We start from the raw sequence: 26,903 nt of genomic DNA, 5'->3' as shown, positions 1-26,903 counted from the left end.
TTTCTTACTGTGTGCCCCTTCCCACTTCCAGCCTCCCATTCCCCTCATTCTCTAGCAAAACCTTACTGAGAAAATAAAGGTGATCAGATAGGGACTCAAATCCACTCATCATGTGGAGTGGTTTCTCTCTTATGATAGCAGATGAATTATCCACTTCTTAAAAAAAAAAAATATATATATATATATATATATATATATATATATATATATATAAAATTGATTTTTTACAGAGAGGAAAGGAGAGGAATAGAGAGTTAGAAACATTGATGAGAGAGAAACATCGATCAGCTGCCTCCTGCACAATCCCTCTGGGGATGTGCCCACAGCCAAGGTACATGCCCTTGACCGAAATCGAACCTAGGACCCCGTGAGTCTGCAGACCCATGCTCTATCCACTGAGCCAAACTGGCTAGGGCGAATTATCCACTTTCAAATGCCTGCTGCACTGGGTCGCATCTCCTCTAACTTTCTCAAGGACTCTGTTCTTGTCATTACCCACTCACACTCGTTGTTAATTTGTCCTCCACTGCTATGCAAACATACTATATTTTCTTCCTTCTTAATGGAACCCTCTCTTGACCTCTGCATCCTCCTCCACTCCCTTTCCATTTCTCTGCTCTCCTTTACAGAAAAACTTCTCATAAAAGTCGTCAACTTCTCCCTCATCCCCTCCCTTCTCTCCTGGATCCAAGTCAACCAAGAGTCCACCCCACTTTGCCACTGAGTCTGCTCCTGTAAGGCCTCTGATGGCCTCCCTCCTGCAAATTCAGGGGGACTTCCTGATCTTCCCTTCTCAGCACCTCAGTAACATTGGCTACAACTGATCATTCCCCCTCCTTAAAATCTACTTTTCTCTTGGCTCCTGGGACATCATGCTCTCCTTTATCCTCACTGGCTGCTGGCCTCAGTTTCCCCTGTTGGATTCCCTCCTCTGTGTGACCTCATTGTGAAGGGCCCCATGTTTATTCTTCAGACTCTTTCCCTGGGTAGGAGAGGAAAAACTTTTTTCCCTCAACCTCTTAGGTTCTGTTTCTGGGGTCCTGCAAATTAAACTGACAAAAGCCAGAGTAACAGAAAAAGGGGCTTGTTATGTATGTATATAGGGGGCACTGTATTGAAAAGAATTGAATGCCCAGAGAAGCAGTTAGGCCTCGGGCTTACATACTAGCTTAACAAAGAGGAATAAATTGTACAGACGTTATAAGACAAAGGAAAAAGGAGTTGGGCTTTTAGGAGTGGTAAATTGTGGACGGTAAATATATAGGGAAGTAACGAAAGATAAGGGTTATTTTAGTAAGGTTTGTTTTGCAGACTTAGTCTCATGCAGTTTCAGGCAATAAGAGTATCTCTGGTGATTAAGAGTTTCTGGTACAGTTGAAGGGAGGAGGGACATCTTCATCAAGAGAAACGTATGCCCTACATTTAGGCAGCTAGGGGAGACAGTAGAGAGCTTTTCCTGTGTCTGGTGTTTCTCCACTGCCTTCAGCTCAAAATAACTCTTATGCCAAAGCTGTATATATTAGGTGTGCATATTCTGATCCTTTCATGCCCATGACTTTAAATCCCATCTATCTGCTGATGACTTCCAGGTGGGGAAAAAAACCTCCGATCCTCCACCACACATGCCTCAAGACCACAGGTCCAACTGCCTACTTGACATCCTTGTGTAGATATTGAATATGTGTCAAAACTTAAAAGACCAGAATAGAACTCTTGACTCTATCCTATCACAGTCTTCCTCACCTCAATAAATGGCACATGAGGAACTGTCTTGACTCCTCTTCCCCCCTAATTTTCCATATCCATCATCAAATTCTCTCAGTTCAATCTTCAAAATGCATTCCAATTCCATCCACTTGTGTCCAAGCCTATGGCTACTGGTCCACTCCAACCACCACCATCGTCTGTTGCTGGGGCAACTGGGGCAGTCTCTGAATCAACCCCCAGCTTCCTCTCTGCGTCTTAACTGCCTCTTCTCCACACAGCAGCCTAAATGATCTCTCAAATCAGATCAAGTCCTTCCTTAACTTGAAATCCTTCAATGATTTCCCATCACAGGAAACCTGGCTCCTCACAGTCTGCAAGGTGCTGCATCGTCTGGCCCTGCTCTTTCTCAGCCTCACTGGCACTGCTCTGTTTTGCTCAACTCACTACACTTACACTGGACTTATTAGACCCCAGGGCATTTGTACTTGCTTTCTTACTCCTTGGGGCACGGCTCCCTGACTCTTAGACTGACTTTTTAACTGAATTCAAGCCTCAATGTCTATGGCTAAAATGTCACATCTTGAGGAGCCTTCCCTGACCACCATGACTATAGAATGTCCCCCACTCACCTCCAGCCACTGTCCATCTCACTTACATGAGCCATCTGGCTCATGTATTTGTTTATTTGTTTGTTGTCTGAGTGGCCACTTCCTGCTCTACTAAAGTAGGGTTCTTGTCTCTCTCATTCACTGTTATATTCCCAATGGCCTAGCCCAGCACCTGACATTGGTTGAACAAGTGAATGAACTTCCAAAGCTCCCATTTTAACATCTATAAAGTGGGAATAATAATAGTCCTGTCTCACATGGTTGTTGGGAGAATTATGAGGCAATGAATGTAGGTGCTTAGTCTGGCCCTGGCTTTTCATAAGCACTCTAAAGTGAGCTAGTTTTTTTGTGTTTTGCTTTTTAATTAATAAATAATTTGGCGGAGGCCACAAAGTGAATGCCAAAGCTGGATTCGGAGTTGATGACTGGTAAAACTGCTTTAGTAGGGTTATGTCAGATCAGAAGGCCTTGCACGCCAGACAGAAACGTTTCGACTTGGCCATTAGGAGCAATAAGGCTTAGCTATTCCATGTTCTTGAACAGGAGCGTAATGGGATGAGGAGCGCTTCAGAAGAGCATTCTGGCTGATTAGTCACTATTTAGTTACACCATTAAATTGGGCATCTAGTTAGTCTAATTGTTGGTCTCTAGACTGCCTGGAAACATCCAGATAATTGTGAAATCCCTTGTTTTGGCTGTTCACCTCGAACATTTAAATCAGCCCACTACCAGCTGTCCCTCCACCTTATGGGGAGCTTACGTGTCTCTCTGGGTAGTAAATCCTTGAGGAGTGTGTACTTAGTTTGTATATTCAGCTCTGAACGGCAGTGTGGTTCCAAACTCATTCAAAAGGATTGCCAGTGTGTTTGATTTCTTCCTGAGCTCTAAGTGGCTCAAGATCTATGATATTTGTAATTGTGTTTTATAGCTACTGGCATACACACTTTGACCAAAAGCAGAATTTGGCATGTTAGCAACTATATACAACTCTGACAATGACCTCTGCCTCACAGGGGCATGGGGAGGGCCCTCACCTAATAGGTGGAGGGTCAATCAATGTTTGTTCATTTGTTTATGTGAGAGCTCAGGATGCTGAATGTTTATAATGCAGAGTGATTGGGCAGAGGGGGCAAGGGATAGGGGCCAGGGATTTTTTCCCTCTAGCTTGCATAGTTCCTGACAAAAAGTCTAGGATTTTAGTCTTTGTATATAAGTACTGTGCCTTTCCCCCCCGCCAGTCTGCGGGGGGTGGGGGGGAGAAACATCTATTTGTACTCATTCATGCATTCTTTGGTAGATTCTTGTATTTGCCCTGACCAGGAATCAAACCCACAACCTTAGTGTTTTGGGATGATGCTCTAATCAACTGAGCTACCTGGCCAGGGCTTTCTCTGGCTGCTTTTAAGATTTCTTTTCATCCTTGATTTTCAGCAATTTTATTTTAATGTTCTTTGGTATTTTTTGTGTTTATCCTACTGGGGATTTACTGAGCTTCTTGGATCTGTGTTTATAAATTTTATCATATTTTTCATATATTTTTATTGCTATCCCACCATTTATTTTAATTACACATATGTTAGACCACCTGACATTGTCTCACAGGTAACTGATGCTCTTTGCTTTCTTTTTTTCCCCCTCTCTTTTTCAGATTTCCCCCCCACTCATGGTACTTTATTTCAGATAATTGTTATTGCTATGCCTTCAAGTTCAGTCTTTTTTTCTGCAGTGTCTAATCTACAGTTAATCTTATCCCGTGACATTTTAATTTCAGATATTGTATTTTTTTTTAACTCTACAAGTTTCACTTAATTCCTTTTCATTTTGCTCATTTCCCCCCTCATTATCTTTATCTTTTCTTTTATATCCTTGAGCATATTTAACAAATTTGTAACAGCTGTTTAAATGTCTCTGCTGTTAATTTCCTGATCGCTAGCATTTTGGGTCTGTTTCCATTGACCTTTTTTTTTTTCTCTCTCTCTTGTTTGTAAGATTACATCTTTTTGCTTCTTTGCTTGTCTGATAATTTATTAGAGACATTGTAAATTTTACATTGTTGGTTCTTGATTATGTTGGACTCCATTAAAAAGGGTTGGACTTTGTTCTGGCAGAAACGAAGGCTACTTATAGATAAGTTTGATATTTTCCAGGCTCATTTTTAAGCTTTTTATAGGCCGGTCTAAAGGAGCCTTTCTCTGGAACTAATTTAGCCACACTATTCAGGCATAATCTTTCTCGGGTCTCTCCTGTTCAGTGTATTTAGTGAAACCTTGGCACCCTGGCAGGATGGAACTTGGGTGGTTTCTGGACCTGTGAAAGCTCTGGGGATTGTTTGGCTTAGAACTCTAGCAATTGTTCTTTCCTGGAAGTCATTTTTTCCCTTGGTTTTGAGTAACTTCACCCTATACCTGCACAGACTGTTCTTCAGCCAAAGATTCTAGAGAACCCCTCATGCAAATTTCAGGAGCTCTTTCTCTTGATGGCTCCTTCCCCTCTGGTTACTGCCTTTGCTATAGCTGCCCTGTCCTCCTTGAACTTAAATCTGTCTCCTCAACTCAGTGAAACTGCCCCACTCTGGGTTCCCTTCCATCGATTGCTACCTGAAAATTGCCTCTAGGCATAAAACCAGGGCAATCAAAGGTCTCACGTTATTTGTTTCACTTTTTTCGGGTATCATAATTCTATACTAGTTTTCCAGTATCTGAAAAATAATTGTTTAGTAGATTTTATTCAATTTCCTTGTTGTTTATGGTAGGAGGGAAATCTAGATCCAGGTATACATGGATCTCCTGGCCTGTAGAAAAAATGTATGTGGTTAGATTCTGGATATGTTTTGAAAGTAGATTGGCAGGCTTTGCTATAGGATATGAGGGCAAAAAGACTCCAAAAGGACTCTAAGACTTTTGACATCAGCCATTGAAAGAATGGATTTGCCATTTACTGAGATGAGGAAGACTATAGTAGAATCAAGGAGGAGGGTGGCTGGGAGAGAGAGATGAGAATTAAAAACTTATCTGAAAATATTAATTTTGACATGTTATTCAATTTAGACTTCAAGTTAGATGTCCATTGGATAGTTAGATATGCAAGTCTAGAACTCAAGGGAGAGGATGAAACTGAGATACAAATTTGGAACTTATTAGCCTACTAGAGGCCCTATGCACGAAATTAGTGCACTGGGAGGGGGGTCTCCCCTCAACCCAGATGGCGCCCTCTCAGTTTGGGAGCCTTCAGGGGATGTCCAACTGATGGCTTAGGCCCACTCCCCACAGGCAAAGGGCCTAAGCCGTTAGTTAGACATCCTTAGCACTGCAACAGAGGTGGGGCTGTGCTCGCCAGCCATGAGCTCAGTTTCTGGCTAAGCTCAGCTTGGTGCTTCTGTTTATTTGCTCCTCTGTGGGAGCACACTGACCACCAGGGTGCTCCTGCATTGCGTGTCATAGGGACTGGTCGTTCTCATTCCACCATTCAGTCAATTTGCATATTAGCATTTTATTATATAGGATAAACCACTGGTTATTAACCCTGGCTGCAGTGGTACTATAATCACTTAAGAAACTTAGAGGAAAAAAATCAATGTTCAGACTTGACCCATTCAATCAGAACTGATATTTTTTAAAGTTCTTCAGATGATTCTAATGTGCAGGCAGGGGTGAGAACCACTCCTAAGTGTATTTAAAGCCCTGTCAAAGATCAGCTAGGACAGCGGTTCTCAACCCTGGCTGCATATTAAAATTACCGGGAGAGTTTTAAAAAGTCTTAATGCCCAGGCTGCTCTCCCCCTACCCTCCAACAATCCGATCGCATCATACTCTCTGGTGGTGGGGCTTAGAAATTAGTGTTTTGTTAAACTCTTCAGATAACTCCAATGTACAGCCATGCTGAACCCCTGATTCCAGGGAGTGATCAGGGGACCCAGAAGAGAAGAGATCTGAAGACTGAGCCTTAGTGTCTGAAAGAGGAAAGAGTGGCTAAGTTAGGAGGAGAACCAGGAGAGGGAGGGGTGGCAGGCTTCCCCCAGATGTCTGAACTGTGGCTGTCCATTCCCATTTAAGAATTAAAAATAGAAGACCAGTGCGCATAGGTGAGGCTGTGGACTCGTGTTTCTCTAGAGGTCAGTGGGTGCTTCCCACCGTTCTCTGGGCACTTCATCTCCTTCCCCTCCTCAGCTGTCATCTTCCCTGAGCTGCATCCTCCCTCATCATTCACCACTCATTCCTTGGCTATCCTTCCACAAATCATCTTGAGATTCCTTATCCACTGAAAGCCTCTCTCCCTGTTCTCAGTGTTGTTGCTGGTTTACACATTTATGTCCTTTTAGCATCGTTTTCATAGGGACTCAGAGGGAGAGCAGATGAATTCAGGTGATTAGAGGATTATCTTGAACCAGAAATCTACCAACCTTTTCAAATGTGAGGCTCACTGTAATGCTAGAAATGTTTTTACAGAATCCATATGGTGGAAGTTACATATGCTTTCAGTGCCCATTAATAGGGAAAATGCATATTGATAGAAAGTCTTCTGAGTCAACTCACTACCACTTTTAAATGCATTAATGGTTTTACAGTTACATATATTTGGAAACTACTGGCAAAGAATGTAGGAGAAAGTTATTAGGGCTGAGAACAATGTTCAGTGAGCAAATGGATTCAGACACCTTTTCAATCATTGCAGAGTTGTAGGAGTCTACGTTATCATGGCCTCACAGCTCTAAGGCCCTGGGAAGCCATTGGAAGTTTTAGAATGGGGGAGGGGATGTTCCTGGGACACTTAAGTTCACACACACACACACACACACACACACACACACACAATTGATTTCAAAGAGGAAGGGAGAGGGAGAGAGAGATAGGAACATCAATGATGAAAGAGAAACATTGATTAGCAGCTTCCTGTATGCCTCCTACTGGGGATCAAGCCCACAACCCAGGCATCTGCCTTTGATCAGACTTGAACCTGGGACCTTCAGTCTGCAGGTCAACGCTCTATCCACTGAGCCAAACTGACCAGGACAGCACTTAAGTTCCTGCTTCTTTTAAAGCTTTTTCCTGTCCATAGTGGTCTCTTTCTCTGGGAGATGAGGGTGGGGTGAGTTCCTCCTCAAGAGAGCGTGTAGGTAAAGCCAGCTGGCCTCCAAAGAGAGCAGAGGAATTTTCATGAAATCGAGGCATTTTTAGCCTACCACCTTCCTTTCCTCCCTTCCTCCTTACCCCCTGTCTTTAGAAATTCTGTTCCTTGTTCTCTCACAGGTCAAGTGGCCCACATGTCCAAGCCCTGTGTGAAGCACTTTACACACTTTCTCTCATTTACTCCTCACCATCCTGTGGATGTAGGTACAATTTATATCCTTACTTTACATATGAGGTAACTGAGGCAAAGAGAAGTTAAAGGGCTTTTTCAGTTGGAAGAGCTAGTGAGCATGCCACCCTCCCTCCCACTCCACCCCCATGGCATAGTTGGCGCTGTCTGGATGATGAGAAATTTAGAGACATAAAAGGTTTCAAATGCCTGAGTTGGGGAAGGACACTGAGCTATATCCAGGCCTCCCACAGGGTCCATCCTCTGGCAGCAGCCTGCCTGGTCTCCTCCAGGATTCTACAAACTGGCCCCAGACCCTCCACCCCCGAGTGTGGTCAGCACTCCCCTTTGCTGCACCCTCAGCTCGAGTCAAACAGAACCTGGTACCGTGCCCCTGTGGGTGTGTTTGCAACAGCAGTGCCTCCCTCCGCCCAGAACGCCCCCTCCTGTCCTCTCCCCTCCCTCAGCCCAAGCCCATGTGGCAGCCCAGGGCCACTCTCTCTGCAGACCCCACCCTGACAGGTCAGGCTTCCCTGGCCCTCCCTCTTCACTTCGGTTCTGCCTTTGATGTCCCTCCCCACCAGCCTGTTAGACCCGACCCTCACAAACAATGACAAAAGGAATCATCTTTCGTTCATTCAAATAATATCTGCTCATTATAAAACACCTGAAAAGGAAGAAGCACAAAGAAGGAAAAGAAAAAACTCCCACATATTTCCACCAGTTAAGTAGAACTACTACAGAGATTTTGCCTTTGAGTCTAGACTATAGTAGGCCCCCTTATCACTCGGGGTAAGTTCCAACTCTCCCAGGGGATGCCTGAAGCAACAGACAGTACCAAACCATATGCACACTATGATTTTTCCCATACGTAAGTACACACACACATACACACATACATACACACATACACACATACACACATACACACATACATACATACGTATTTTTTCAGTTAAAGGAAGCACTTCACAGCTTCTCTTTGGCAGGTCTGAACTGCCAGCATCACTACCCTTGTACTTGGGGGCCATTAAGAACAATGAGGGTTCCTTGAACACAAGCCCCTCGATGTCAGGACAGTCTGCCTGGTAACCGAGAGGGCTACAAAGCGAGCAGGTAGCGTAGACAGCCTGAATGTGCCGGACAGAGGGATGGTTCATGTCCTGGGCCGGACAGAGTGTAGGATGGTATGACATTTCATCGTGCCACTCAGAAGTACACGCAATTTAAGACTTACCTATTATTTCTGGAATGTTCCGCTTAATATGTTCAGAGTGTGGTTGACCGTGGGTATCTGACACCACTGGAAGCAAAGCCATGGACGAGGGGAGACTACTGTGCTTTACAAAAAGCCAACACCGCTTGTTCTGTTTCTTGAGCACCTACAACATACCAGGATTGTGTTGGATCTGAGTGAGACTAGAACTGTGACTCGTGTACAGAGGCCGGGCACATCCTGGAGAGCTTGTGAAAAGTAGTCAGCTCTGGGCAGTCCCCTGTGCTAAGAAGTGGCGGCGAGGAGAGCTGGCATCAGAGACACCTGAGTGGGGGAGGGGGCACCTGAGGACCAGGGGCCTGAGCAGGGCCTGAGTGTGTGTGTGCCTGGCTGGGGGAGCCCAGCAGGTCTGGCGGAAGCAGCTGGTTCCTTGGCTGCCCCCATCTTGCCTGGGAGGTTATTTCTCTGCATATAAATAGTCCCCTGCAGTTAGCAGGATAAATATAAACACAGCCTCCTGATCAGGGCTCAGAAACTAAGCTTTGCATCTGAGCTCCCTGCTGCCACCGCTGCTGTAAAACACAGGATGCGCAGGGGGCAGCTCGCACATGGCTGCTGCAGCCGAGCTCGGCACGTCAGTCCGCTCGCTCGGCTGCCACGAAGGCAAGCACCCGGGGGGGGGGCTTCTGGCTCACAATTCTGGGGCCAGAAGTGCCAGCTCAAGGGGGCAGCAGGACTGGTGTGTTTAGGCCTCTCTCCTTGACGTGTAGGTGGCTGTCTTCTCTCTGTGTCTCACATGGTCCTCCCTCTGTGCGTGTCTGTGTCCTAATCTCCCCTTCCTATAAGGACACCAGGCATAGGCAGGGCCTACTGGCGCCCTCGTTTTACCTAATCACCTCTTTGCAAGCTCTTGCAGCTACACGCACGTTCTGAGCTACTGCAGGGTTAGGGCTTCAGCTTACACATTTGGGGGAACAAGAGGCCATGGGGGCCATCCCTCTGCCTTCAGATGGACACATGTCAGGACCTTCCTGGGCAGAGGAGGGTCAGTCTGCATTCTAAAGGCCACCCTGGAGAAAGAGACTCCGTATATCTGGTGGGACTACACTAACTTGAAGATTTCCAGAAATTGCTGCTGCTTATTTCATGTGACCAAAAGCCGGCTTACTTCCACAAAGGAGGTGAACAGATTTAAGTGATAAAACTAGAATAAGCCGAACTGTATGCTCTAAGAGGTCAGGGTGGTGACCTAGCACAGTGCTTGCACACAGCAGGATGCTGTGAACAGGAGAAAGAAGGGGGAGGGACGAATTACGGAAGCCAAAAAATAATCAAAAATTGGTGAGAAGAAATGTATAGCTGCCCGAACACAGTCCTCTGGCAATTGCTCACACTATCTTGGCTCTGCGTGTCCACGGAGCCAGCAAACCCTGGCACTCGGTGTGCAGGAGCCAGGGCACAAGTGCACCTAGAATGACAACACTTCAGATCCTGAATTCCAGGAGAAACGAATCTAGTGCATCTTTAAACAAGGGACGTGGGAAATGATTTTTTCCTTTGGTTTTGCAGAGGACACAGACATCATCTGCAAATGGGTGTTCCCACCATTTCTTCCCAAAGGCAGGAGGTGAAGCATTCAGTCACAGCGAAAGCATTTCAGTCGCAGTGGAAAGCAAGGATAATGTGGTCCATCGTTGCTATTTTCTGATGACCTGACTTCATTTAGAGATAGCATCTTTACTGCTGAGGGCCTCCACGCCCTCGTTCAGGGCCTTCAACGGGGAGAGCCAGTACCTGGCATGTAATTGTTTGTTGTGTGAAGACATCCCTGGGACACCTTATCCATATGACCCCTGAATCTCCATCCCAACCCAGAACCCACAAACCCTCCCCCACCGCCTCCACCTGCTTGGCTAAGGCAGTGGTTAGCAAACTCATTAGTCAACAGAGCCAAATATCAACAGTACAACGATTGAAATTTCTTTTGAGAGCTGAAAACCGACTTCTGAGCACGGGCCACGAAGTTTCAATTGCACGTGGTATTTCGTGGAAGAGCCACATTCAAGGGGCCAAAGAGCCGCATGTGGCTCGAGAGCCACAGTTTGCCTTCCACTGGGCTAAGGCATCTTTATTATTCAGCCAGTGGCACCTCCTCTGGGAAGCCCTCCCAGACCTCTTCTCTTGTGTCTTGGCTTCCTGCGATGTCTCCTATGCTGTCATTTTCAGAGGGTATCATTCTCTTGAGAACAGGGGCCTTGCCATATTCATTTTTATTTATAACTTAAAAAAAATAACACAATGCTTGTTGGGGGAGAAGTTTTGGTTTTAAAAGTAGTAACTGCCCCGTTTTGCACCACAGGAAGTGTGAAATATTTATGAAAACACACAGAAGATAATTAAAGTAGGAATCACCTGTATTTCCACAACCTAGAGGCATGCCTCACCCATGAATTAAATACCTATGTGTTCAAACACATTGCACAGATAGAGCCAAATGAAGTGGAAGATTGGAAGGAGTTTCTTTAGAAGCCAATAACGAGTGGCATCCAGTAAGAGGCTGTGCTGGAATGCCGAGTGCAGAACCACTGTGAGAAGTGGACAGCAGCCCCTGCGGGCAGGGAGCGGGCCTGGCACTCACAGCTGGGTGAAGGCTCAGAGGTGGCACGTCACACCTCCAGTGCAGGCACACCGACCGAGGCGCTCCTGTACAACCAGGGCCGAGTGAGAGGGAAACAAGCCCTCTCACCCATAATCATCTCCGAACAAAGACCAAAGAAGAGCATTTTCCAAACCACGCACAAAAATGACCCAGCACCCCTCTCTGGTTAAGATGAGTGACTGCTGTTTCCTCTCCAATCACAGCTTTGGCCTGGCGTTATTATTCCCGCCTCCTCGGCAAGAAATTCCAAGAGGCCCAATCCCAGAAAGACCCTGCTCCCTGGCAGTGTCCAAGCCACAGCACAGCCGTGCTTCCTTGAGCCCTCCCCAGCGTGGCCTCACTCCAGCCCAAATTCCGACTAAGTCCTTTCTGCTGCCCATGGTGGGCTCCCTTGTCGCAGTGAATCCATTCACTCAATTGTTTGTTTTGTTAATCCTCACCCGAGGATATTTTTCCACTGATTTTTAGAGAGAGTGGAAGGGAGGAGAGAGGGACGGAGGGGGGGAGGGAGGGAGGGAGAGGGAGAGGGAGAGGGAGAGGGAGAGAGAGAGAGAGAGAGAGAGAGAGAGAGAGAGAGAGAAACAGTGATGCGAGCGAGACACACCGATTGGTTTTGAGCCTGCAACTAACGTACGTGCCCTTGACCGAAATCAAACCTGGGACCCTTTAGTCCAGGCGTCTTCAAACTACGGCCCGCGGGCCTCATGCGGCCCGCAGAGGAGTCTGATCCGGCCCGCCAGGTTTTTTGGGCAGTGAGCGCAGCCGAGGTGTTACAGTAGGAATTAGTAGTTCATTCATATAGTCCGGCCCTCCAGCTCTCTGAGGGACCGTGATCTGGCCCCCACTTTAAAAAGTTTGAGGACCCCTGCGAGTTAGTCCATGGGCCAATGCTCTATCCATTGAGCCAAACCGGCTAGGGCAGTACACCCCATTTTATTCAACTTTATGTGTGCTATTTGGCTGCGGGGTATGGAAACTATCATACATGACCGTGTTCCTTTCCCAGCCCTTTCCTGGCACAGGGCAGGCCTCGGGAATAGGTTAGGCAAATTCATTAAAGCTAAGATGGAACCAAGTTTCTGGTCCAGTGCGTGGTGATGACCACCAGACACACTGCCAGTGCTGGCAGGGATTTAGCAGCTGTTTCCCTGGGCGCCTGCATTACAGAGGCTGAGAGGACATCTGAGCCCAGGGCTGAGTCCTTACTGACAACACAGCAAAGGCTTCCATTGCCACCGCAAGCAGCTCGTGACTGAATGGCCGTGCTGCTGGGTGGTGTCCTTGCAGAGAGGAGGAAAGGATGTAAAGCTGTCGCAGACTGTGAAGGGTGGGAATGGCAGGTGCACGGGCGTGGAGGAGAGACCGTGCGTGGTGCACGTCTGCTGGGCACCGGGCTGTGCAGGCCGGGGCTCTGCCTGTCCTGCTGCCCACATCGCCCACAGGGCCTGGCACAGAGCTGGCTTTCAGTTAGCGCCTGCCCTGGCCGTGGATTTAATCTCCTACCACAGTTCTGGGCTGAGGCTAGGGCTCTGCTCTTTTTGTAAGGGGCTGAGGAGAGAGTGTGGGGGGAGACAAGGGGGCAGTGATCTCACTTCTGAATTAGTCACAGAGAGACAGGGGCAGATCTGAGGGAGGAGGACAGGGCAAGGCTGGGCTCTGTGAGTGAGTCACCTTCCCGCCAGCTCCAGCTCCCAGGGCTTGACAGCTGCTCCCCGGAGGTCGCTCAGGAGGAGCCGTTACCCAGCTTTCAGTAACTCATTTTGCCGGGTGATTTGTGGGGAGGAGAGAAAGCCTTAATCACACAGATGAAAGCACAGAGTCTCAGGGCCGGACCAAGTCACCCTTCTGGCGAGGAACGCCGCGCCAAGGCCCACAGGCAACTCTCAGGACCCCTTGCCCATGGCTCACGGTTTACCCAGACGTTTCTGATGCAAAAGCTCACCCACCTGCAGCCTGTGGGCTTCCGTCTCCAAGATCCCTGCCCTCTCAGCCATCCCCACCGGCCTCCTCAAACAGAGACCATCCTCCCAAAGGCCCTGCCAAGCAAGCCAGAAGCAAACAGGAAAATGGGGAGGGCCTGCTCCCTCCATGACCTTGCTGACTCTTGGGCCTGAGTCACGGAGCATCCAGCAGAGCCCAGCCCCACACCGGCTCCGGAGCCAAGGAAACCATGCATGTGACCCAGGGGAGGTGTCTGTCCATCCGGTGTGCACCTTAGACCAACCCACACGCACCAACCAACAGAGCAGCCCGGCCCCAACTTTCCCACCAGAGTGCCATTGGCCAGCACCCCGCCTGCTGCCACCTCAGTTTGGGGACCAGAGAAGGTGGTGCCTCCCTCTAGGGGGCCTGTCCCCCGGCTCAGGGCAAACCCAGAGGGGATGTTGCCACTCACCTGGAACCACTGAGGAAGCGGAGGCCCAGGGAGGTGAAAGGACAGCAAGCCAGTGACGGAGTCCGTCTTGAGGGAGTTTTTCCTTGTCATCCAAAATTCCCAGTCAAGGCCTGTCTGTGTCTCGCATCAGACAACATCCTGATGCACTTCAGCTGCGGGGCCAAGGCCACGCCTCGCACGTGGAGCTTCCTGATTGAATGTGCAATGAGCATGGCCCGGGCACTGGGGGAAGCAGGGGGAGACCAGCTCCTTATTTACTCCTCACGACAACCCTCTGAGGCGGCCGGTCATCGGGCCGTTTTCAGAGGGAGAGGTAGCATGTTCCCATGGAGGCGCCAGAGGGTGGGGCCGCAGCCCCTGCTCCCAGCCTCCTCTGCTCTCCCCTCTCCCAGCAAGGAGGAGGAGACGCCGCCCTCCCCAGGCGCAGGAACGGAGACTTGCAGAGCGTGGCCTCTGCGGCCGGCCGGAGGTCTCAGTGGTTGTCAGTGTCTAGAGGGCAGAGCATTAGCCAGATGCCAGGCTCAGGAGCCGGAGACTCTCCTGGAGGGGAAGCTGTCACTCTCACGAAGCTCAGGTTCAGCCCCAGGTCAAGGTGGAGGGAAGTCCCTCAGCCTCGTCCTTTCCCTTCTTGCACAGGCTCACCCACTCCATTGGCAGGCGTGACTGCACTCTGTCTGTGGGGCAGGCCCCGAGCTGGCCGTGGGGACCAGCCACGCTGAACCCCACACACAGCGGCCCTGTGCGTTCTCCCAGTGGCGTGTACCTTTCTCAAACCACCACCCAACCTCAGAAGGGCCTGAATACAAGTACCTTCTCCTCTCCGTCTCTCCCAGTCACTGTACGAAGAGGCTGGTCTGGTGCACCTGGGCCTTGGGGATAGTTTTATTTCCCAGGTGATTCTATTTGTGCAGCCGAAGTAAAAACCACTGTACCAGCCAGAAGCAACCTGTTTCTTTTTCTCCCAAATTCTTGTGCGTTTGACTTCTCACATCGCAAGCTTCTTCCTCTGCTTTCAAATCTGGGCTCTGCCGCTTTGCTTGTTCTATGATCTGGACAAGTTATTTAACCTCTCTTTATCTCCTAAATGACTTTGTTTATTAATCTCACAATTGGGGATGATAATCATTCTCAGTGTCATCCGTCAAATCTAAGACTCGATCGATTACAAATGTACCACTACTACACACCGTTAAGAATTTAAAATGCTATCAAATAAAACTGTCAGGTCATCGATTGCAAGATCCATCCCGACTTCAGGGGTGTTAAAATTCAGGGGGGAAAGCTGTGGCTTAGAATGAGTGAGTGCCGCAGAGCTGGGAGGATGAAATGCATGGGTATACATGAAGCCTTGGCAAAGTGCCTGGACATAGTGAGCGCTCAACACTATCAGCTCCTATTACCCCCTTCATTGATATCCATGAAGTTCCCTGGATTGGACTGTCAATTACCCCCTCACTGAATGCTTTAACGACTTTTCCCAGCCATCCTTCCAGCCCCTCTTCTCCCCAAAGGTACTGGATTTCTCCAAGCTGGTTGTCCTCCCCAGGAAAGTGACTTGGATAAGGGTAGCCTGGACAACCCTGAGTGTTCTAGGGAAGCTCTCTGGCCCAGTGTCCTCTCAGGTCCAGCTCTCCTCCATGGAGCATGCCAGAAGCCTCCCCTTTTCTCCTCGAGAGTCAGTGTCTGAGCTCCAGCCACAGAGCAGCCTGGCAGCAGCCCCACCCTCCACCCTCCACCCCACAGCCCACCCACAGCTCCCTCTGTTCCCTGCGTGGAGAGGGAGGGGCACTGGAAGGCCTGGCTGCTGACCTGGCCTTGGGTGTGAGCCTAAGGCTGCTTGATTATTAAAGTGAGGCTGCTAATCCCTCCTCTAGCCAGCCAGGAGAGATCAACAAAGCATCGTGATGTATACTTTCAATAGCTTACCATTTTATGTCAACTGTTGATAATTAATAAAAGTGTAATATGCAAATAGACAGAATGGCCAAACAGTGGAAAGACTGTTTGGACATCCTTCCGAATGACCTTCTAGAATCTAGAATCTAGATGAAGCCAGGGCTGCGAGGGCCAAGGCAGCCGGGGCTGCAAAAGCCTACTCTTGCAGGAATTTCATGCATAGGGCCTCTAGCATCTCAATAAATCTGAAATTAGGAACAGAAATTTCAATCAGAGTATTTGAAATTGGGCAGATTCCAATCAGAAGGGACAGTGGGGATACCTTATAACATTGTTTTTTTAAAGTAAGTGCTTTAGCCCATTTGCATCAGAATCATTAGGGGACATTTGCTAGATGCAGATTCCTGGGCCCCTCTCCTGACCTCCTAAATATACCTCTGGCGTGGGACCTGCCTTGAAATCTGTGTGTGTGTGTGTGTGTGTGTGTGTGTTAATCCTCACCTGAGGATATTTTCCCATTGGTTTTTAGGGAGAGTGGAAGAGAAAGGGAAAGACAGAAAAACATTGATGTGAGAGAAACACATTGATTGGTTGACTCCTGCACAAGCCCCGACCAGGGTCTTGGCCCAGGAAAGAGCCTGCAACCAAGGTATCTCCCTTGACTGGAATTGAACCCGGGACCCTTTGGTCCATAGGCTGATGCTCTATCCAAACCGGCTAGAGCAGTGGTCGGCAAACTCAGTCAACAGAGGCAAATTTCAATGGTACAATGATTGAAATTTCTTTTGAGAGCCAAATTTTTTAAAAATATATTTTATTGATTTTATTCAGAGAGGAAGGGAGAGAGATAGAGAGTTAGAAACATCGATGAGAGAGAGTCATCGATCAGCTGCCTCTTGCACACCCCCTACTGGGGATATGCCCGCAACCAAGGTACATGCCCTTGACCAGAATCGAACCCCGGACCCTTCAGTCCCCAAGCCGACGCTTTTTTTTTTTTTTTTAATATATTTTATTGATTTTATACAGAGAGGAAGGGAGAGAGATAGTTAGAAACATCAATGAGAGAGAGTGAGAGCCAAATTTTTTAAACTTAAACTTCTTCTAACGCCACTTCTTCAAAATAGGCTGGCCTAGGCCGTGATATTTTGTGGAAGAGCCACACTCAAGGGGCCAAAGAGCCGCATGTAGCTAGAGAGCCGCAGTTTGCCGACCACGTGGCTAGGGCAAAATTTGCATTTTAATCATGCATTCCAGTTGTTTGGAACAGCCCTCGTTTATGCATGCTACTCTGGGGGTAATTATTAGTAGGGTCTTTTACTCTCACTCAAAGGATGAAATGCATTAATATCCATGAAGTTCCCTGGATTGGACGTCAATTATATTTCTCCTCCTCGGAGTTGGTACTACAGAACCAACAGGACAAGGTGCCTGAGGTGGGGAGGCAAGATTTCCCGTCTTCTGGCACAGTGGGAAGGGCTCTGGGTCAGCTCAGAGCTTTAATGTGGGCGAGTACCCTCAAATCCCGTGGCCCATGTCCTGGCCTACATTGTTGGGTTGATGATGCTTCCCTCATCATCAGAATGGCTGGAGGGATTTGTTGTGTCCAGCATCTGGCAAAGAGGCTTCACCTAGAGCCACCAAAACAGATCAGAGCTGGCCTCCCCGTCTCAATTCCAGATTCCTTGAGCTGAACTCTGGAGGCCCTGTCACGAGGGCCCCATTTGCGAAGGCGGCACCAGACAGGCTGTGGGAATGAGCTTCACAGCTTTTGTCAAAGTAGCACAATAAAGCCCCCAAGTGTCTGCTCTTTGCAAATGGGGATGGCACATCAATTGTCGCATAAACAAAATAGCAGGCGCGGTGCAAACCCGGGGACAGATTACGCCTCTGCAGGGTGTGATTGGGGAAGGAGGGGTTCTTGGGATGGCTGGGTTTGTCTTTTCTCTGCCTAAAGCTCCAAGGCCCCTCTCCAGAGCCAGCCTCGCTCCCACAGATTGTCAGAGCTCAGGGGACTGCTCCTCCACTCTGGGAAGTGGCAGCCCAGGCAGGGACCCCACTGCCCTCAGCAGGAAGCCTAACCCCAGGGCCTCAGCTTCCCCAGAGCTCAGACCTCAGGGATTGGGCCAGTGTGAGGGATGTTTGCATCGGGTGCCCTCTGTGTTGTCAGAGAACCCTGTGACCTGCCTGTCCACTTCTGGGCAGACAGTGCCACACTCACAGCCAATCAAGTATTTGACATCATGTTAGGCCTGCAGTCAGAACCATGAGGAGACAGACCCCAGGACAAGTTCTGGCCCAGCCTCTCTGTGGGGTCAGCAGGGAAAAGCTGTGTCCTGGCTCAGGGATGAGCTGCTGGCAGCAGAAGGGTGAGCATCTGTACAAAACCTCTAAGAAGGCAGCCCAGAGACTCTGTGAGGGTAGGGACTGCATCTGTCTGGTTTTCCACCATATCCCTGAGCCTCGTATGAGGCCTGCCAAACTGTCACCAGTTCATGTCTGATGAGGAATGAGTGAATGGGTGGTGGTTGATCTTCCAGCTGCATATCTGGGGGTGCTTCCATGTAAAGGTCCTACCTTGGAAGAGAAGGAGAACAGGGGGTGAAGAAACAGGTCGCATTCTGGTTCCATCACTCAGGGACATCCAGGAGGACAGACGCTCATGCAGTACTGGTTGATGTGATAACCAAGCTGGCTACTTAAGTGGCTAATGGGTGGGAAGCACATACAGAGTGGATATGTTGTGAAAAGGGAGGATTCATGTCCTAGGCAGGATGGCATGAAATGGCACCACATTGCTAGGAATGGTAGATGATTTAAAACGTATGAATTTTTTATTTGTGGGATTTTCCATATAATATTTTCAGACCATGGCTGACCATGAGTAACTAAAACTGTTGAAAGCAAACGTGCAGATAAGAAGTAAATCAGAGGTGATTTTTTTTTTTTAAATGAACATAAGAACTTGAATTTGGCTTTAAAGAAGAGCAAAATTCCTCTATCAAATTCCTGGTTTTTCATTCTCTTGTGGCTAAATTCTAAGTGTAGGGACATAATCCATCTTCCTCGACGTGAGGGTCGTGATCATAAGATTTTCTCTTAACTTGAGTCCATTAGGCATAAGATCAAGACAAATGGGCATTTCCTCCAGGGAAATGGGCATTTCCTCCAGGGAATCTGAAGATGATTAACACACATGTTTAAGGAATTTCTCTGAAAAAAAATATTTTCTCAGACCCTTTTAAGGACCTAGTAAGCCCAGGGAGACAAAACTCTACACACACACACACACACACACACACACACACACACACACTTCCTGGGGCTCATCCCACCCTACTAGCAGCACATTGGGTATGAATTGACCCCTGACCTTCGCTGCAGAGGTGTGGAAAGGTGCTATAGTGCTACTCAGACAGATGATTCATCTTCAGCTCAGACTCCAAGAGCAGCAACTCTTTCTAGAAAGAGATTAACCCCCCTCCTGTCCCCAGAGCCAGGCAGCCATGCGTCCCACGACAAGACCTCAGCCAGCCGCAGGCTGGGAGCTCAGGTTGCGAGGACAGAGCTGCCACTCTCTGCTGCCCTCCATGGCACGGGCAGAGCCTTCTGCAGAAATCAACTGATTTAAGAATCTCCTCTCAAGACTGTGCCTTGAATAAGTGGGTAAGTGTAGACTTAATTATAAGAGCTCAAAGCAAAGCAGCAGCTGCCCAGGCCCACAACAGCCCTGCTGAGACAAACGCAACCCCAGACACACACAGCACAGGCCCGCATTGGGCCAAAACCGTCCCCTTGGCAAGTGTGAGCAAGGACGGGGAGGTCCTTGGGTGAGAAGAAGCTGATGCTCAATGGCAGCCATGTTTACTCTGTGAAGACTGTGGCCTCCTTCTCAAACAATCCTCTTGTCAGTTTCATAAACCCCTTTTCAGAGGCCATCTAAAACAGCTACCTAGGCTGAACACACACAACCTGGTCCCCAGAAACCCCATATAAAAGGAAGCCTTTATGGAACTCTATCCTAATAAGCCCAGGTGTGCCCAGGTGACTGGAGGGGTGGGAGAGCGGGCGACACTTGGCTGTGCGGCATCTCGGTGGTTTGCACCTGTGCCGTGGTTTCTGTTGTGTCCTGATGGGTCCCTCCTAGTGTCCATCTTGCCTCACCCATTTTGCTTTACAGATCCCCCAAAAGGAGGGGCCACGTCTCCTCCTCCAACCGTTTATGGGCTGCCACGATCAGAAACAATGTCTATCTAGTGCCCCTAAGGGAGAGAAATGTCTACATCCTGATTCCCCTCCACTTGAGTGATGACACCACTCCAGACAGGAGCCACGTCATCCCCTGCATACACACACCGCGCCTGACCCTTGCCCTGTCTCCACAGGTTTCGGCATGACCACGCCCGCCACCGTGGGTGGGAAGGCCTTCCTCATCGCCTATGGACTGTTCGGCTGCGCTGGGACCATCCTGTTCTTCAACCTCTTCCTGGAGCGCATCATCTCGCTGCTGGCCTTCATCATGCGCGCCTGCCGGGAGCACCAGCTGCGCCGCAGCGGCCTGCTGCCCGGCGCCTTCGGCGGCCGCGGCTCGGCGCTCTCGGAGGCCGAGGGCCTGGCGGGCTGGAAGCCGTCGGTGTACCACGTGCTGCTGATCCTGGGCCTGTTCGCCGTGCTGCTGTCGTGCTGCGCCTCGGCCATGTACGCCAGCGTGGAGGGCTGGGACTACGTGGACTCGCTCTACTTCTGCTTCGTCACCTTCAGCACCATCGGCTTCGGGGACCTGGTGAGCAGCCAGCGCGCCGCCTACCGGAACCAGGGGCTGTACCGCCTCGGCAACTTCCTCTTCATCCTGCTCGGCGTGTGCTGCATCTACTCGCTCTTCAACGTCATCTCCATCCTCATCAAGCAGGTGCTCAACTGGATGCTGCGCAAGCTGAGCTGCCGCTGCTGCGCGCGCTGCTGCCCGGCGGCGCCCGGCGCGCCCCTGGCCCGGCGCAACGCCATCACCCCGGGCTCCCGGCTGCGCCGCCGCCTGACCGCACTCGGCGTGGACCCCGCGGCCGCGGCCTGTGACAGCGACGCCGAGGGCCGCCGCCTGTCCGGGGAGCTCATCTCCATGCGCGACCTCACCGCCTCCAACAAGGTGTCGCTGGCGCTGCTGCAGAAGCAGCTGTCCGAGACGGCCAACGGCTACCCGCGCGGCGTGTGCGCCCACACGCGCCAGAACGGCTTCTCGGGCGGCGTGGGCGCGCTGGGCATCATGAACAACCGCCTGGCCGAGACCAGTGCCTCCAGGTAGACCCCCCCGACCATCCGACCGACCGCCGACGGCCTGCCCGCCCGCCTGCCCGCCTCGCCGCGTGCACCAGGGATCCCCAGGCTGGCTGGCGTGCCACCAGGCGTGGTTTGCTCTCCTTCTCTCAGACGCTGGCGCTTTCTTAATCTTTATCCAATAAAATGAAACCAAAAAAAATATTTTTTTTTTCAAGAAATACTACTTGGACAGGCCTGATGTGATCAGGGGCAGGTTGTGGGGGAAACCTGTTTTTTCTGGTGGGTCCCCTCTTCTTGGAGAACCGTGGCGGCCCCCAGCAGATTCTCCTCAGGGAGAGAGAAAGTGGCACCCAGACCCTCACGCGATGCAGATTGCAGCCAGGAGAGAGTGCCGGTCCTGGGTGGTGCAGACTGGCATTCAACCCGGTCCGTCCCCATGGGCATAAGCAGCCGGCAACCCCAAAACATATGGTGCGACTTCACGTGGCTCCGAGTTACCTCCGCAGCATTTAGAATCCTGGCCCAGCCTAGCAGCTTCCTTCTGGTCGTCAGAAGTGAGATAGTCACAGTTTTGACAGATGGGGGTGGGGAGGGCCATCTGTTACCTCCTGGTGCACATATATAGCACAGCCGCTACACACACAAGTGGTGTAGTATTACGCAATGAGATGAAACAAGCACCGACTCGGAGACCGTGGCGTTTCCGAGATTTGGAAATGGTGATGGTAAGGGGCTTAGCTGGCCTTTCTCAGCCTGTATTCCACTGAGCACAGTACCCAGGGCAGCTCCTTGTAAATGAAGGAAACCTGGGTGGCCTGCCCGAGGGGAGCTCTGGGCTGCAGGAGCCCCGCTCTGCGTCGCCTGCCTGATCTCAGAGGCTCCACACCTATCTCTGAACCCCCAACCCTCCTTTCTCTCACCAGCACCATCCACCAGATCGCTTCTCATCCTTAGCCAGGGATGTGCGTCTTCTCAGACAAGGCTCTGCTTTGTTAGTGTGGGCTCTTTTTTCTCCTTAACTCTGATCACTTCCGCATTTTTCCCCTTCAGAGAGAGCCTGAGGGTGCAGAACACAGCCCCAGCCCACCCTCCAGCTCTGACGAATAGGGCTCTGCCAGGAACCCAAAGCAGCCATTTCACACACGTCAGAAAACTGGGCTTCGGAGCCCATGTTTTGGAGGCACATGCCATCCTGAACCCTATGTGGCCCCCACAGATAATTGAGTGAGTGTGCTTCCCCCACAGAGTACGCACTGGAGGTGGAGGAAGCCGGGAGGGAGGGAGCTGAGGAGCAGGCCGATGGAAACAATCTGAGGATTCCGGTTTGGCTCTGGATGATCCTCAAGCTGAGGGACAGGTTCTCCCAGATGCTCCCTCTGCCACACGGGGGTCACTGACCTGGAGGAGGGCCAGGTCCCCCTCCTTTGATGAAAGGAAGGGGGGGGGGTGTCTTGGACTATGAAGGAACAAAACCTTCGGCTCATGTTTCTCATCTGGAAAGAGGATGATCCCAAGGACAAATGCCAGTGTTTAGTCAGACATGGTATGACCCAGCAACACACATAGACAGCTTCTGGCAGGAAGTCTTAGACAGCACCAGACGCCTCACACCACTGTCTGCCCGAGAAGCACTGAAAGCTGTGAAACCTCCCTCCCTGGCGGTGAGGAAAGCATATGTGTCTGGAACACACACATACACACATACACGCACGCGCTCTCTCTCTCTCTCTCTCACACACACACACACACAGACACACACACGCACGCATGCACATACACTATTAAGAGTCACACTTGAATGTCAGCTTCCCCTTTCCCTTTCTCGTTCATGCCAGAAGGGGAAAAATGATGCTCCAGCTACTTTGGCTAACTTCTAATTTGGGCTGAAATAGGTTTTTATACAAAGGCCCTAAACGGGGGACGTAGCCAAGGAGGTAGAGTGGCCAGGAGAGAGATCAGTGTTGCTAACTTCTAAAGGGCAGGCTTCCAGAGAGCCATGCTTCCAGGATCCACTGGTGATTGTCCAGCAAGCTCCTGAGCATCCCCGGCCCCCCACCACCACCACTGCCCGGAGTCCGAGTGACAGCGTGGTCACACGGGAGGGACCGTACCCTTGGGCACACGTTCCCAGGGCAGGGCCCTCTCACGGGGCCTAGAAATAAAGTGTCGGATTCATCCCTTAAAGGAAGGAAAAGATTAAAAAGCATCCAATTAGACGTGTCACCTAGGCAACGAGAAATAAGTCGGGGATCTGAGCCATCCAGAGAGGGAAGTAGAGATAGATCCCCATGGTAGAGGCATCTAGATGGTGAGGTCTTAATAGCTGGCAAACAGCAGCCAACCCAGAGGGAGGGAGCCCCAGGAACAGCACTGGAGGCCGAAGACCCAGTGGGCACGGCTCTCTGAGGCAGACAGGCTGAAGAGGTGCCCAGGCGACCCCAGGGACCACACACAGGACTGTGCAGGATCCTGTCCCCACAGAAGCGAACGGGACCTGCCCCCAGAGAACAACACTCCGAAGCCCCGTTGGCAATCTATTCTGTCAGCCGTGCCTCCTGACCTCTACCCTAAGATGCGCATGCCTCTGCCTCCGCTGTTCTCACTTCTTTTCCGACACTTGGCCTTTGAAAGGAGGCCCCTGTGGGCAGCTTGGGCAAGCTTCTGAAGGAACCGTAGGTTTGAGTGGGCTGGGAATAACCCTTCCCTCCCAGCCGCCTCCAGAAGAATACCAACCAGCCAATGTGCAGTGGTAGCTCAGGACCCAGTGGCACGTGTGTCTTTTGCCCGTGTTCTTCTGGTCCATCCCCCATCTCAGGACATCACTGCCCGTCACCTCAGGCCAAAAGGCTCCCCAGGTGCCAGGAAATGCTTCCTGGGAAAAGCCGGGCCCCCAAGTTCAGGGGGATTCATGGAGCTGAGACCACACCTAAAGGGATTGTCCGACACTCTGCTTAAGGGTGGGCACTGAGAACCAGAGTCCTTGACAAGCAGGAGTGGGGTCTCCCCGTCATTGACAGGGATCCCCTTCCTGGGTGCAGGTTCTGCAGAGGGGGAAGAGAGCACTCCATTTTCTTCGACGCTGTGGCCTCTCCCACCATGTGGGGTCTCCGGTTTGACACACAGCTGTCTCTACTCACTGCAGTACCAGGAGCCACTTCCTAACCTTAGCCCACACTCACTCACTCCGATGCTGGGATGCTGGGGCCGAGGGCAAAGATGGCATGAGCTCTTAAAGGGCCCTTGCCACCCTCTGTGGCCACTCAGAGGGTCTTGGTGAATAGCCGGGTCTTCTGACCCCAGTCGGCTCACCCACGTGGCCCTTGCTTGCTAATAAGGCCGGAAGGTCAGGCCCTTAGGTCCTTTGACTGAAGCTGGAGCCTCCTGGCCTGTGAAGGAGGCAGAGGTCTCAGGCAGCGGACAATGCCTGACAGTCCTGAGTATTTTCCAGGAGCCTCACACGTCACACTAACACACACACACACACACACACACACACACACACACACACACACACCAGCCTTACAAAGAGCGACTAGCTCCATTCCCCAAGGAAACATCCTAGTCTGTGTCACTTTAAGAAGAAGGATTTCTCATTTTTAACTCCCCGGAGATCTACTAGAGCCTGGAAACTTCTTCTCTGCCTGGGGAGGACTTCCACACACACGTTGCATGAGTTTGTGTTTTACACAGAAGCCACGAGCGCCCAAACCAAGCGAAGCCCTGGCAAATAGCTGCTGAATTTACCCAGGCTCCTGCCCCCACCCCCGTCCGGTCAGGCCCCCTGGCTGGGGCCCTCTGCCTGTGAGCTTTGGGGTGAGGGCAGACTGAATGCTCATGGCCAAAGGAGCCCCGAGTTTCTGGGGAACCGAGGCCGAGGGCAGCCCAGTGGGCCAGGTGGTTTCGTCTTACTGTAACTTCTTAACCAACAAAAAGCACAAACTCCACAGCAGGCACGCGGTCTGGAAAGCACCGCCGGACAGATTGCTGCGGGCAGGCACTGCTGAGGCCAGCGGAGGCTGCCGGGGCCTCTGTGGTGGTGGTTATACAACGCGCTTGCTCCATCCCCTGGGGTGGGGAGGGTGGAGAGCTGCTGAGCCCAGCGTGGACTCGTGGACTCGGGCCTGGACTCCTGCCCCTGGAGCAGCGTGGCCCGCACCTCCAGGCTCCCGCAGCGTCTCCGCCCCTCCCAGCCAGTCTGGTCTCTGCATTGAGAAGCTATGAGATTTCTGCCCTCACCTGGCCCAAGCCCTCTTCCCCTTTCTTCTAGCCTCCTCCCCTCCTCTTCCCCTCCATAAGGAAGCTCCCCACGGCTTTACAGATTATTTTCTATGCTTCATGTTCTCTCAGGAGGGGTGGGTAGAGCATGCGGCGCAGGCCTGAGGGTTTCTTAAACAATACATTTATTTTTCTGAGCAGCGCTCTGATAGAGGGCTTGAAAGGTGTCTGAATTAATGATGAATAAAATGTAGCCTGCCACCCCTTGAGCTGTTTGCTTTCTGTCTGTCAGAGCCACCTGCCTCCCAGCTCCCTGCTCACACCTCCTCTCGGGGCCCCCAGGGGACTTCTGTCTGGAGCATGGGCTTGGGTGGCAGCTCCCAAAAGGGCTGGTGGAGGCAGCAATGAACCTTGCAGGCAGCTTGGACAGATGGGCCAAGGCCAGTATCAGAGAGCCGGGGCGGGAAAGAAGGCAGGGGTGCTCAGGAAATGAGCGGGGGAGGGGGGGGGGGCGGTGCTGGAGGATGTGGCCCTGGTTCCCAGCTCTGGCTGTGCGCTGGTCTTCCCAAAGGCAGCTTAACGATACTGATGCCCATCCCCCATCCTGAGATTCCGATTTCAATGGCATGAGGAGGAGCACAGGCAGGCACTGGAATTTGGGGGAAGCTGCCAAGGTGATTCTAATGGTCACCCGAGGTCTTGAACCTACACCTGAACACAGAGCACTCACCCTGTGGTGTGGAAAGAGCTCTCTTGCAGAAGTTCGGACGTCTGGTTTCTAGTCCTGCGCCTGGCTGTCACTGAGCTTGCTCAGATCCGCAGTGTCCCTCGGGAGTCTAATGAAAAGTAAATGAGAGTCTGGGAAGTGTGAAAATTACAAACTGCTCCATAAATGCAGAGTCACCATTGTTAGAGGGATTCCATACCAACAAGAGGCCAGGCAGCCCCTGTCACCTCTGCAGGGGAGCCTTTGTGCAGGGCCAGCAGGGAAGAAGGCCGCCCATAATGCCTTTGCAAACCTGTCCTTATTGGCGCCACCTTCATCCCCATTAGAGCAGTGCCCAATAGTGCATGTTCCTCCGAGGCTCTCGCTCCCCTCCACAGCCCCCTCCCAGGCCAGCATCCTTTTCCTTCAGGTTGCCTTGGAGATGAGAAGTAATTGGCAGGTCACGCAAGTCCTGACCCTACCCACCTCGATCTGCAAAATCACCATCTGGCCTTCTCCAACCCAAAGCGTTTCATTCAACTGCAGTCACATCCACACTGGTCTTTAGTCTTCTTAACGCTCGTCAAAGGTACTTAATTGATTTCATGACCTTCCTATGAATCACCCCCAGCAGTTTGTAAAACATGGGCCTACACTCCTTCTGGAAAGAGACCTCCCCATTCCCCTGCTTCCCGCCGAGATCCTGCCTCCAGCCAGCTGTGGCAGGCAGCAGAGGGGTCTGGGCTCAGGTCACCCATCAGCCCTCTCTCCCTTTGGGACTCAGGCCCCAGCTGTGTCATCAGCTCGGGCAGGTGTTTTGGCTGCAGGAAGTGGTGCTTGTAAGGTGACCAGACATCCTGCTTTTGGCGGGACAGTCCCGATTTTTAATAATTTGTCCCACGTCCCGGACAAAAATCGGGACTTTTTTTTTT

At 50.9% G+C, this 26,903-nt stretch overlaps 1 protein-coding gene across 1 annotated transcript in view; it reads left to right on the top strand.

Annotated features, from left to right (window-relative positions):
• KCNK12 (potassium two pore domain channel subfamily K member 12) overlaps positions 1-22,758 on the top strand; it is a 34,304-nt gene extending 11,546 nt beyond the window's left edge. Inside the window, exons 2-3 of the mRNA XM_045580716.1 lie at positions 20,162-21,077; positions 21,110-22,758. Of these exons, the coding sequence (XP_045436672.1) occupies positions 20,162-21,075 (914 nt within the window). The 3' untranslated portion in view covers positions 21,076-21,077; positions 21,110-22,758. The remainder of the gene's footprint in view (positions 1-20,161; positions 21,078-21,109) is intronic.
• The last annotated feature ends 4,145 nt before the right edge of the window (positions 22,759-26,903 follow it).

Source organism: Pipistrellus kuhlii, unplaced genomic scaffold (genome assembly GCF_014108245.1).
Source record: "Pipistrellus kuhlii isolate mPipKuh1 unplaced genomic scaffold, mPipKuh1.p scaffold_m20_p_13, whole genome shotgun sequence".
NCBI lineage: Eukaryota > Metazoa > Chordata > Mammalia > Chiroptera > Vespertilionidae > Pipistrellus > Pipistrellus kuhlii.
This window is presented reverse-complemented; position numbering and strand designations above follow the sequence as displayed.